Below are 14,225 nucleotides of genomic sequence, written 5' to 3'. Positions count from 1 at the left end.
TTGAAAGAAAAAGATGATAAAATAAATTTACTTACCAAAAAAATTGAAAAACTTAAAGAGAAATCTAAACAAAAGGAAAATATTATTAATCAAAAAGAAAATGAACTTTCACAAGCAAATTTAGTAATAAAACAGTTATCATATGAAAATGAACTATTAACAAAACAAATAAAAATCAAAGAAAGTACTAATGTTGATGCACAATTTGAACAAGCACAAAGAATTGCTCAAAGTGCATTAGCAATTAATTCTCAATCAAGTTTTTCACAATCACAAAGTTCTCAGTTAAATAGTTTTGAAGAAGAATTATATCAAATTAAGTATGAAAGATTATGTGTGAAATTATATAAATTAGAAAATCAATGTAATGATCTTGAAATTAAAATAAAACGAGTTTCTTCTTCTAGAGCTAATGCTCTTCAAGAATTAAAAAAAGTAAAAGAAACATTAAAGGAAAAAGAAAAAGAGAATCGCGAACTTTATAGGAAAATTACTGAAATTCAAAATGAATTAAATGAAAAAACTGAAGAAAATACTGAACTATCTTTCAAGTTACATAAATTAATAATGAAAAAATCAACTAATAAAGAATATGAAGAAGAATTTAATGAAATGGAAAAGAAGATTAAAGAAAAAGAAAATATAATTCTAAGAAAAGATGAAATTATTAAAACGCTAAAAGAGAATTCTAATAAATTAGAACAATATATTAAAAATATTCAAAGAAAGTTGGTAAATGCAAATTGTGAAATAAAATCATTACAAATTAAAAAAGATAAAAATAAATTAAAAGAAAATAATAAAATTAAATCACTTGAAGAAGAAAATGAAAAATTACTAAGTAGCCTTCAATCACTTCAAAAAACTGAAATTCAAATCCTCAATGAATCCAATAAATACAAAGACGAAATCAAAAATCTTAATAAGCAAATTATTGAGCTAAAAGACAGGGAAGAAAAACTTCAAAGCAGTATTAAAGAAAAAAGCTTTGAAATTGATAAAAATAAATAAGAAATCGATTATAAAATTGAATGATATTAAAATCAAATCGAGAAAATATTATAAAACTTTAACTAGTGTGTTATCAACCAATTTGTGTTTAGAGGTCAATGCATTTAGCTATCAAATGATGTTCGAAAATGTTAATTAAAGTAACTCACATATACAAAAAAATTTACCGAACATCCATTTGCCAATCAACAATAAAATGTATTTGAATCTTTATTGAGTTTTATTGAGTTTTCTTTGCTCAACAATTTCCCTGAAATATGGAATTGTCCTCTCTATTCCCTCGTCGAGAAGTATCTTTGGTTCCCAGTTGAGGTATTTCTTGGCCTTTTCGATGCATGGCTTACGTTGCTTTGGATCATCGACTGCCGCTTCTTGAAACACAATTTTGCCGTTGGGGTTGATTTTCTTGAGAATTATTTCGGCTAATTCGAGAATTGTAAATTCGCCGGGATTACCAATATTTATTGGACCTGTGTAATCGGTGTCAATCATTGCGAGGACAGCACGGACAGTGTCATCGACGTATCCAAAACTTCTGGTTTGCTTGCCATCGCCATAAATTGTCAAATCTTTTCCTTCAAGTGCTTGCATAATGAGGTTTGAGACAACACGGCCATCTTCTGGATCCATGTTGGGGCCATAGGTATTGAATAATCGGCAGGTTCTGACTTTGGTGCCGTATTGACGAATGTATTCATAACAAAGTGTCTCGGCAGCGCGCTTGCCTTCATCGTAACAGGAACGTGGACCTCTGCAGTTGACGTTACCCCAGTATTCTTCGGGTTGTGGATGATGTTTTTCATCTGGATCACCATAAACTTCACTTGTGGATGTATAAACCATACGTGCATCATACTTACGTGCAAGCTCAAGCATATTCTTTGTTCCTTCAATAGATGTAAGCAAAGTGTGAATAGGATCATGCATGTAATGTGGAGGTGATGCTGGACATGCAAGATGGAAAATTCTATCAACTTCAATGTCAATAGGATCAATTACGTCGGCAATAATTAATTTGAAATTTGGATGATCAATCCATTTTTCAATATTCTTTTTTGTTCCTGTGAACATGTTGTCAAGAACAGTAACTTTATGTCCTTGTTCCATTAGGTTGTTAACTATGTGGCTTCCAATAAAACCTGCTCCTCCTGTAACGAGACAACGAAGTTGGCTACTCATAAAAGTACCCCAAACACAAACTATAAGCCTTTTGAGTAGAATTTGATCATCCAACTTGCAATTTTTGTATTAAATTTAAAGTAAAGTTATTAATTATTTCAAAACTTTTGGCTATGGTTTTTCTGTGAAAGGACACCTCTATCACTCCCAAAAGGAATCACATTGATATTAGGAATATTTGTTAATAACAAATTGTTAAACACTAATAAGTTTTTGGATAAGATAGGTATTAAAAGCAAACCATTTTGATAAATTAATCAACCAAAAAGAGATAAATTTGGAGAAAGAGTAAATAAAAAATCCATATATAAACAAAAAAAAATTGAGTTTTATGATATGAATTTTCAGTATATGTCTTCCAAACTAGTTTCACATGTGATTAAATAATGTAAAATTGGTTGGACTAGGTTCCTGGAACAAGCTGATTCATTTTAAGCATTTAACTTCTTTGAAGAGTTTATCAAACTGAGGAAATAAACATATCCTGGTGAATTTTTTGATTTTTATTAGATCCTTATCAACACATGAATAAAAATCTGCTTTCAAATTGGGAAAAAAATATCCGGATCAAAATCGAAATTTCGAAATCGATTTTTTCCAAATATATATTTTTTATGACCAATCTTGATTATTTTTGATGTAAATTATATTTTATAAATGGTAATTCATAAAATTAAAAGCATAATTTTTTTTCATTCAATTTTTTGCATTTTTTTCTCACTTTTTTTTAAAATCTTAGTAAAAAATTATATGAAATGGCGGTGGTCTTTTTTTACTAGCTATAATATTAATACATAATGAATATTAAATTATATATATATATTTCGATAATTTTAATTATTTATTAGAATATTTATATTTTGAATATCAAAAAGTGCTCGAAAATCGGTTTTTTCAAATTTTTTTCTTATGTGATGATTTTAAATAGAAATTTTTTTGATTGAAGATGTTTTATTTTGTTTCACGAATGTATTGCTTGAAGGAAATTAGATTTCAATTTTTCGAATTAATAATTTAGAAATGATGTCAAAAGTAAATAAATCATGAATTTTAAATGTGTAAAATAATCTATGATCAATTTGCTTTCTTTCCACATATATGGTTTTTTATAATATACATTTTTGATGAAAAAAAAATAATTTTTTGATTTTTTCTCATTTTTTTAATGATAAAAAATAATCGTGCAATAGTTTTTTAATGGGACCCGATTAACTATGAAGTTTAGGATTTATTTATAATCAGACCTATCTAAGGTTTTGGACTGCTGAATTTTTTTTTATGTGCAATTCTTTTTGGGGTGTTTCCCATTGACGCAATAGCATTTTCGCCCGGTGTGACTATAACAAGAGATAATGAAATTATTGGTTTATAAAAAGAAGTTTTACAGAATATTGAAAATCCTTATCAATTTTTCTGCGAAAATGCACAACAATGGATAAATTCTATAATGATAAATTGGAATCAAATAGAAAATTATGCCTTTGTTTATTACATTCAACCTATAAATCCAGATTATTCGTGCTCGATAATTCATTTTTCTTATTCACCCCAGGGGAAAGCAACAAATATTCAATGTGAAACACTCGAAACATTACGTAATTGAAATAAGAATCATAAAATATATGTTCTTGGATTTGCCTTTGATGGTGATAATTGCTATGATTCTTATCATAATCCGTTCTTTGGTCAATATGAATGTGTTGCTGAACATTACACAGCTTCAATCGTTGAAATTGCAAAAAGAGTTTTCTTTCGATATATTAGTGATCCCCTTCATATACTCAAACGTGCAAGATATCGTTTACTTACAGACGTACCATTAACTATTGGATTTAATCGAAATTCACCAATCATTGACATTTTCAAAATACGGGAAGATTTAAATTTATTACCGATTTTAATTGATAACTCTAAAATCACAAAAATGCACGATATTCTTCCCATTTCTCTATTTTCTATTAACAATATTTTAATGCTATATGAGAAACATAATTTTTCAGCATTATTATATTTCTTACCATAATCTTTGTTTATAGAAGCAATGTCTAATGACAATATAAATTCAAGCGAAAGAATTTCGCTATTTGATATCATTTTTTTTTTAATATTTATATAAATTTATGAATGAAACAAAATTAGACACAGGAATTAAACAAAGAAAAATGAAAAATATCGTTGCTTTAACAACACTTTTTGATGAGAAATTATGTATTCATTGTTGTAATACAATTCATTCATTTGTTACATTACTTTTAAATAATATGAATGCCAAAAAAAGCTTAAATAGATTTACGTCAAATCCTCTTGAACATCAATTTGGATGTTTAAGAATAAAAATGGGTATGTTCGAAACCCTAAAATCAGCATTAAAAAGAATATCAACTGATCAAATAATAGCTAGCATAACAGACCAAGAATTACAATATTTAAAGGTTTATAAAAGAACATCATCATTTGGAATAACAATTTCAAACAATGAATACGATAAATCATTATTTCCATATGATGGAAGGACAATTGCTTATTCACTATTAATTGAAGCAAGATTCATAGTAGAAAAACCTATTGTTTATGTAGAAAATTTTGATTTCATTATGGGTAATCGTTCTAAAATCGTGGAAGAATTTTTTCAGATATTATTTGATACATTTTATTTTAGTACAAAAAGAATAATGAATTCCTTGAGTATTAATGCAGTTACCTTGTCTGTTCAGACAGGTTCAAATGGTAGAAATCTTACACAATCCAAAGTATCAATGGATAAGATATGCTTTATCGAAGGTTCTCGAAGATTAAAGATAAGAAGGAAATATTTCTCAATTAATGAAGAAATAATAATCGATTCAAAGAAATTATTTGGAAATAAGTTATTATGTAGTACTCTGAAGGATATCATCGTAAATTGTTCTGAATAAAATCAAATTCCATTTTCCACTAATGATACAATAACAAAGCAAAATATGCTCGAATGGATCCAGAAATATTATAGCAACATTAAAGAAACAATAGCAGTGATATCAGTTAACTTAAGAGATCTAAATAATTAAGTAGACACCCAAAAATTCGAATAAAAAAATAAAAAAATAAATAAATAAAAAATCACTTCACATTATTTTTTTCACTTCACCAAAATTTCAATCATTCATAAAAATTCATGCCAAAAATATTTTTATTTAACAATCACATTTTTATAAATAATAAATCATATATTTTCATTCATAAATAAATAAAGACCACCACCACTTCATATAAAAAGTTGCACTCGATTTATTATCGACTAAGTTGATTTTTTTATATATTTTCACTTTTTCTCAAAATTTTAAATGAAAATGATAAAGGATAATAGTTTAGAAAATAAACACATCTAATATGCAACATTACTATATAGGAAATAACCCAAAATTCCAGAAAAAGTATGGTCGAAATCAGATCGAATTTCGAAAGATTGTACAGTTGAAATTTCGAAAAGAGGGTATTTTTGTAATCTCCTCCCAATGCTATCCTTAACATAAAATTATCGTTGAAAAAATATTGCAGGGTTTTGAGTTTTAGTACCTCTTTCTTTGAGTTTTATGTAATTATCGACAAATTTAAATTTTTTAGAAAAATATTTGCAAAAACACAACAACATGATAAAAACATGTTTAGAAAAATCGTCTGAATATAATGAACAAGAGCAATAAAATCCTCCAAGTTTTGTAATCAGGTTTGATATTTTTTTTAGCAATTTGAATACTTTATTTAACTAACGTTTAGTTTAAAGTATCAATGATAAAAAGAAACAATATAAAGCATGTAATAACGGTGAAGGAAAAACCAAAGATTGTACCACGAATCCTCCCACCAATGGAGCGACCAGTTACTCCTGCAAGTGATGGGAGATCCCTTTCTTCAGCTTATTCGAAAAAAAGACAAAATGTTGCATTACCAATGCTTTCGCAGGAAACAAAAACTAATGCTTCTCCTTTTAATGAAGTCACTGAAATTTTATCAAATTCTTCCACAAGCGATAATACTTTTGCAATTCAACGATTTGAACAAATAACTAAAGAACTTCAGCAAATAACTGTTGATGATCTTAATTCATATAATGAACTTTATCCATTACTTTCAAAATTAACTGAAACGACACCAGGGAAAACCTTAACTATTCTTATTTCTGCTCTTAGAAATATGATACATTTATTAGAAAAATCCAGTGTCCTCAAACCAAAGTCTCCTACTTCACAATCTCCTCGTTCTAAGCGTTTAATCAAACTTCAACCATTAAATGAAGAATCTTCACCAACTCCAACACCACCATCACAACCAAAACTCAAAGCAATTGAGCACTTCAATCAATTCATCTCCAAGATATATTACAAAATGTCAAGTGATAAATCTAACGATATACTTTTTAATGATGACCAAGTCATTGAGAGCCTTATATCTCTAACATCTATCGAGCACAAAATTGAAACCAGAACATACTCAATTGCTGCTCTTAAGAACGAATGCCATTCTGAGCAATTCATCAAAAAACTCGTATCGTTTAACGGTTTCCAGTCAATTTTTGAAAACTTCAAAAGTGAAGTCAAAAAGCCTCAGCTTCTTAACCAACTCACTGGTCTTTGTCGAAATATCATTTTAGACCCGAGCAATGTTTCACTTTTAGTTTCATATGGTATTCATGTTCATTTGGTAAATTCATTAATCAAATTTCCAGAAATACAAGAACTTGTTTTTAATTGTTTTAGGACACTTACCAAACTTAGCGGTATCTCTGAAGTACGCTCATCTCTTCTTGAAACATTTACTTCTCAAAAACTTGTAATTCTTTTCACCGAACTTCTTATTACTCATTCTTCACATGTTCCAATAGTCAGTCGGATTTCATATGTCTACGCCGACTTTGCAGCACATGAGCCAGAGTTTTGCGAAGTGGCAGGAGATATTACTTCTCCAGTTGACATTGGACAAATTTCAGATCTTTTAGACAACAATGACATTATAAGCAACAAAGAAGCTACAGCGCTTTTATTACAAGTGATTGCCAATTTATCTGTGAATTCCAAATGCAGTTCCATCTTATCGTTATCAGAAGCGATTCCAAATCTTCTGCCCAAATGTACTTTTAAAGATGATGATCGTGTTGGACTGAATTTATTGTGCATATGTTCCAATTTTACATTTCATGATAATTATTGGTGTCCAAAAGAACTTATTTCAGCGATACCAATAGCACTTGTATCGCGTAACCATCTGTGTATTATTGAGTCATTACGTGCTTTATGTAATATTGCATTAAAACCAAATACAATGCTTGTTGAAAGTAAAATTCCTGAGCTGTTATGCATATTATTACGTCATGTTGATCATGAAATTGTAATTTATTCGTTGCAAACACTTGCAAATTTAGTTAATCAGGCAGGAATGAGAAGAAGATTAAGAGCTGCAGATGCAATTAATGCTGTAATGGAGTTGCTTGATGCAGAAGAAGTGATGGAAGATGAAATTGAGGCAATTGCTGCGTTGATTATGAATTTTGGCGCAATTACTTCTGAAGAGGCCAAAGGATTTTTGAACAAATTGGATGAGTTCGAAATAGATGAAGAATCAAATATGGTTACTGCGTTCAGAAAGTTTTTAAAGCAACAGACTTTAGTTGATTGTTAATAAAATAACATGTTATTCAAATTAACATCTTTACGGAAAAGTGTTGGATTTTTACGTATCGTTTTCTGTCACTTTTTGCGTTCAGGTGGCATAATTGTAATGGCATAGATCTATAAATTCTCAATGATGTATGAAAATTACACTCATTTTTATGATGAATTATCGCACACAAATCAGTTCGAATTTTATCCAAGTCCACAAATGGTATATCCAAATACGCAAACATTATATCCAAAATTTCAATTATTATCTCCAATACTACAGGTGTCGGCTCCAGAATCGCAAGAAGCACCATCAAATTGTGAGGTTAACATTGATTCAAAAAATCTTAAAACAAAACTTAATTCACGTAAAGACTTCAACAAACCTAAAATAAATCCTCCAACTACTGGCAAAACACAAAACCAAGTGTATTATGTTAAAAATCTAAAGCTTTCTAAAATGGTTTCGGCTCAAAAAAGGAACTCTAAGTTCCTATGACTGTAATTAAGTAAAAACATCATTTAAATTTTCGTTTTGTAAATTTTTAAAAAATGCTATTAGCATTGATCTTATTATATATTTATCTTAGGTTATCTTATTTGATTAAATTTATCATAATTTTAGTAATTATATAATTTTAATTTTCGAGTTCCGATATCGTTCATCGGTTAGGATATGTGGTTTTCATCCACGGGAGCGGGGTTCGACTCCCCGTATCGGAATAAATTTTTTAATTTTTATACATTTTTTATCCAAAAATTTCGATACTTAAATTCTAATTCCAAAACATTTATGAAATTGCATTTTTCATTTAATTTTTTACTCATATAAATATAAAAATAATTTATACATTTTGTTTTCAATCCTTTTCCATATTCTCAAAGAATTGTTGTGCCAAATTATCATATTCCCCTTTCATTTCCTGGAACATTTCCATGAGTCCGCTGCTCCTCAACATGCTCCTTGCCTCCTTATGTTTACTCAACGCGACTATTACTTGAATTGCGTAATTTTTCAAGTTACTTTTACCCTTTGCGCAATTTGCAAATCTTTGCAAACATAACAAATACGCGTTTGAAAATTCGATGTCAGCCAAGAAGCTGCATGTCACAAGTGCGCTACTTAACACTGATGAACTTTCTGAGTTTTGGACGTATTCGAAGTATTCCTTAAAGAAACCTGACGACTCCAACTGTGCGAATAATCGTGGGTCGACAATTGATCTTTTTAATAGCGAACCGATTGTTACGAATATTTTATTATCATGAATTTGTATAATTTTACGTAATAAACGAGGGAACTCTTTTGTATGGGATAAAGTTGCGCGAATGTTTGGATATATATATAACAAAACTAATAATTTATATGTGTCAATGATTGTTGGTAACGGGATTAACATCCAATCAGAGAAACGAGTTAAGAAGTTCGCATGTTGTGGAGATATACTTATGAAGTTATATAATGCTAATGTACCATGTGATGAATATCGTGCCGCACTATATATAGCGCCGAAGATATATTCTTCAGGTGGTATATTATTAAAACAACCTAAAAGATCAATCGCATACCATTGGAATGATTGTAATCCACAATGCATTAAGATTAATTCATAAGGAATATTCATTTTATTATCATGTAAATTAATTGCGATTTTATACGCGGATTTAACATTAGAATCGATTTTAGAGTTCAAAAATAATATAATTAAATCATATATTTCTGTTTTATGTTTAGGTTGGATAATGTTATAATTATCTTTTAATAAATAATAATATGATGATAATAAGGTATCACTTATATCAATGTTTATAAGTTCTTTAGTTAATGTTATGATTATATCTAATGCATTTAATGGCTCTTTCATGTTTCGAATGTTATAAATGAAATAAGAACATAATTTAATGAAATCAGTTAAACTATGTTTCATATTAAACTCAAAAAATGTTTTATATTCAGGTAATATAATCTCAGAATTATTTAACAAAATTAAAACAAAAAATTCAAATGTGATTTCTTTGATCTCTGGTTGTAATAAATATTTCATCTTAAAAAAATTAGTAAATGAAATAACAACTATTAAATTTTTGTTCTTTGTAATGCATTGTAATGTCCATTGAAGAAATGTCTTTAATGAATCAATCGAATATCCTTCAATAAATAACAACGCAATCTCAAAAAAGTTATAAAAATAATCAGGAACAACTTCACTAGTATACCTCTTTAAGACTTTCCCAAAGTCTTTGCTCGGTTTCGATAAAGCAGCTACGTATGACACTTTTTGGTCCTCGGTGATTTGGTTGGAAAAATCACTTTTCGTGAAAAATCGCAAGCGTTGAAGGATTTCATCAACGTTTTCATAGATGGGTGGTAATTGTTTTGGCGTTTCACGTAATGTTTTCTCTTTTTGTTGTAACATTTCGGAATACTCCCGAATGATTTTCATGTTACAATCTCGAAATACATATTTTTCATATGAAATTAAGTCAAAAATTTCTTCAAATGTAGGTCGCTTTTCTTGATCAGTGCTAATGCACATCTTAATTAATGACCGAAGTTTTTGCGGAGTTCGTTTGGTAAATTCGGATTTAAACTTTTTGCTGATGATGGTGTATGTGGGAAATTCAAGTTCAGAGATGATTTTATCATACTTTTCGCACATGCAATAGATTAATACTCCGAATAAATAGATGTCATACTTCTTGGAATTGCTAACATTGGTGGATGTAAATGGTTTGGCATGATCTATGGTAAATATAGTGGGTTTGAAATCATTGGAAATATATATGACAGAAGGTGAAAGAGCTCGAAATAAAAACCCGTTATTGTGGATATGAGACATGGCTTGACATGTGGCTAAAAGAAATCTGGTATAATTTGTGCCCGAAGGAACTTCATCAATGGCAACGGTTTTGAGATAAGTATGAAAACTCATTCCTTCTGGTTGTTCTATTATGAAAGAGTATGGCTCTTCAACAGTAAAACCTACTAGTTTGGAAATGAAAGGAGAATTTGAAGTAATAAATGCACGAACCTCATGACAAAACCTTGAAATTGTAGACTTTCTAACCCTACTTACTTCTTTGACAAAAACTTTTTTCTTGGTTTTTGCATCTATAGATTTATATATTTGGAAATCTTTTGTTTGAAATTTAATCTTGCGATTTGGAAAATCTGAAATATTACGGATATAATTTGGATTAGATTCAGCTAGAGCGAAAATTTTTTTTAGGCTATATTCGGTGGCTGTGTCTTGGCTGTAAGACATTTTTCTTTTTTACCTGATAAAAATTTTGTGCGACAATCACATTCAAAAAGTTTTTTGTTCTGAAAAGACCCAATTCAATATTTCCATATTGAATTTTCTGTTTCTGATGTTGGATTGGTTTGCGTAAATCTTTCTAAAAGTGGCATCACTGTTTTCACAGGCTTGCTGACCACTGTTAATGGTGGACGTTTATTTTTTAAGATCGTTTTTTTATTGATATCTCTAATAATTCTTCATGAAAACATAACTTAATTTTTGAAGCAATAAAGGCATTATAGGGATAACCATGCCTTCCCAATTTGCCAAATAATAATCAAGAAAAAAGCAAAAAAACATCGGCTTATTATTTTCTTAGCGATCAGAAATTTTACAACCATTTCACCATACAAACATTTGAATACGCTTTATCAAAAAGTTAAAGGTAACAGTCCGAAACACCTCCTTTTTTTAATAAAAGCACTCTTGATTTCCAAAAATTTGTTATCCAGTTATAATGTAAAAAAAAATCACTTTTCATAAATAAGTATGACCACATTAATAAAATTTTCTCATAAAAACAAAATTATGAATTCAATTTTTGTACAGAATTTTTTTGCTTCAAGTATTGGAACAGAAAATGGGAAAGACAGCATATGGTGTAATTCAAGTTATAATGTTTATCGGCCAACAGTCATTAACATGATTCTTTCGGAAGGAGCAACGCTCTCATTGAAGATGATCCAATATTTCATATAACTCCAGGTGGTAGCAATGATAGTAAATTTTCTGGAAGTGAAGAAAGTGAAAGCGGCGAACCAAGCAATGGAATGAAAATTTTGAGATCATTCACAACAATTAGTTTCGTTCTAGTAATTACTTAATGTGGAATTGATTTAACCTTTAAAAATGTTTAATGATTTGAACCATTAATTAAGGAAAAACTAAGCAAATGATTCTCACATCTTTAAATTATGTATAAAATCTATATAAAAGTATTAAGAGTGATAAATTACATGAAAAATACCTTCTTTGACATTCTCCTTAATTTTTAAAAATTTCAAGTGAAACTCAAAACTAAATTTGAGATTCCATAATGTGAGTTCACTAATGAACAGTTTGAATGGCATTACAAATTGTGATCTTATATGATTGACAGTTCATTGATAGGGCGGGTTGTTTGAGCGTTGCTGGTACATTTTATGTGAAATGGGCTTGGTGTTCTCTAATATTGAAATAGTTGTCTTAAAGCAGAACAAATTTATCTGAAAACATTTTTATAATGAATAAAGAGAATGCCGTGGCGGAAATTTTTGAATTTTTATTTAACTATTTAATTGATGATTTGAAATTTCTTTCTTTTCTTAATTAAGAAGAAAGCATCATATGTACAAACTCGGCATAATCAATGATTCCATCCTTATTAGTGTCTGCTTGGGCGATCATTTCATCTATTTCTTCTTGTGTTAAAGGTTCGCCTAAATTTTTCATAATATGTGTAAGCTCTGCAACTGAAATTTTCCCGTCGCCATCTTTATCAAATACGCGAAAAGCATCTATTATTTCTTCTTCTGTATCACCTTCGCGAAGTTGACGACTCATCATGTAAAGGAATTCATCAAACTCGATTGTTCCATTTCCGTCAATATCTACTTCGTTTACCATATCTTGTATTTCAGCCTCAGAAGGATTTTGACCTAATGATCGCATTACAGTTCCTAATTCCTTAGCCGTAATTCTACCATCCCCATCCTTATCGAAGATATTGAATGCTTCACGGAATTCTGCAATTTGTTCAGGTGTTAAGTTGAGATCTTCAGACATGTCTTCCGCTTTACAACGGTTGTAAACTGACATTTTTCAAATAAATGAAGAAATCATGTTATTGGAGTCTAGTTAGAATATTATCTTATGTTTGATATTTGCCGCAGTAAAGGTAATTCCAATTTGACAGTTCCCACTAAATTGTAAACAAAAAAATCAGAAATTTGTGACATAATTTCATAATCTTTTGTTATATTTTTCAAACACACATACTTTATTTCCTACTGTTCACCATTTAATTTATTCCACCTCCGTCCAAACATCTAACTTTCATTTCAAATATTCTTTTCCAGTTTCGATAGAAAATTTTGAATTATTTTTGATCGAAAACAGTAAAAAAATTTTTTTCATTGCATTAATGCAGAAATTCATTTCTGGTGTTTTATGTTATGAGCTCCGGTAATAAGAAATATTCAAAAAATCTAAAGTTCTCATTTGGGGACAAAATCATGTTTCCAATAGAACTGTTCACCAAGAAAAATTTCACCCAAAAAAGTTCAAAAAAAGTTTAAACTATATCACATGAAATGAGACTTCAAAGTACTACTTGAGAACTCTAAAAAAATCAATTAAAACAAGAAAAATGTATGGCAAGAAAGAATATGTTAATACAGATCAAAAAGTCTGTTCAGTAACCCACACTACATGAACTATTGTTCTACCACAACATCGAGATCAGACAATAGTTTTAATGATCACATAGGCAAAAACAACGAGATAGATTCAAAACATGGAAAGATTATTTTATTGAATTTATGTTATGATTGGAACATAAAATAATAACAAATTTATGTGCTCATAGATGCAAACCAAAATAGCATTATTACATTTATGAATTTAAATTCAAATTTTTGAATAAAATGAAAAATATCAATCAGAGAGTTCATGAAAACCAGTTATTTCTATTTTAACACTATTGCATTTCAGCAGTGATATCATTCTTAAATTATCAAAATATTATAAATCATTTAAATAAATATCAAATCATTTAAATATATTAAAAATCATTTAAATTAATCCAAAATTCATAAAATAAAGACCAAATCATTTAAATAAATATCAAATCATTTAAATAAATATCAAATCATTTAAATAAATATCAAATCATTTAAATATATTATAAATCATTTAAATTAATCCAAAATTCATAAAATAAATATCAAATCATTCAAACAAATTATAAATTTTTAAAATAAATTTCAAATTTTCAAAATAAATTTCAAATTTTCAAAATAAATTTCAAATTTTCAAAATAAATTTCAAATTGTTATAATAAATTACTTGAAGATTAAGGTCAATTCCTTTTTGTTCTTTAAGTAATTTAACAATATCA

General features: G+C 28.7%; 4 protein-coding genes across 4 annotated transcripts; 1 reads left to right on the top strand and 3 right to left on the bottom strand.

Moving 5' to 3' along the window:
- Positions 1-1,221: 1,221 nt before the first annotated feature.
- Positions 1,222-2,118, bottom strand: GO595_003966 (SDR family oxidoreductase; the record flags this gene model as incomplete). The annotated part of the gene is made up of 1 exon (XM_067917045.1): positions 1,222-2,118. One exon carries the CDS (start codon positions 2,116-2,118, stop codon positions 1,222-1,224), a length of 897 nt encoding a protein of 298 aa, XP_067775861.1.
- Positions 2,119-5,958: 3,840 nt separating this feature from the next.
- GO595_003965 (uncharacterized protein) lies at positions 5,959-7,845 on the top strand (the record flags this gene model as incomplete). The annotated part of the gene is made up of 1 exon (XM_067917043.1): positions 5,959-7,845. The coding sequence occupies one exon, from the start codon at positions 5,959-5,961 to the stop codon at positions 7,843-7,845; it is 1,887 nt and encodes a 628-aa protein (XP_067775860.1).
- An 841-nt stretch (positions 7,846-8,686) lies between these two features.
- GO595_003964 (TKL family protein kinase) lies at positions 8,687-9,424 on the bottom strand (the record flags this gene model as incomplete). Its single annotated transcript, XM_067917042.1, has 1 exon — positions 8,687-9,424. One exon carries the CDS (start codon positions 9,422-9,424, stop codon positions 8,687-8,689), a length of 738 nt encoding a protein of 245 aa, XP_067775859.1.
- Positions 9,425-12,436: 3,012 nt separating this feature from the next.
- On the bottom strand, positions 12,437-12,925 carry GO595_003963 (Calmodulin; the record flags this gene model as incomplete). Its single annotated transcript, XM_067917041.1, has 1 exon — positions 12,437-12,925. The coding sequence occupies one exon, from the start codon at positions 12,923-12,925 to the stop codon at positions 12,437-12,439; it is 489 nt and encodes a 162-aa protein (XP_067775858.1).
- Between the last annotated feature and the right edge of the window lie 1,300 nt (positions 12,926-14,225).

This window comes from Histomonas meleagridis (assembly GCF_020186115.1).
Source record: "Histomonas meleagridis strain 2922-C6/04-10x chromosome Unknown contig_24, whole genome shotgun sequence".
NCBI lineage: Eukaryota > Parabasalia > Tritrichomonadida > Dientamoebidae > Histomonas > Histomonas meleagridis.
Note: the sequence above shows the minus strand (reverse complement) of the source record. Positions and strands in the feature narration are given on the sequence as shown.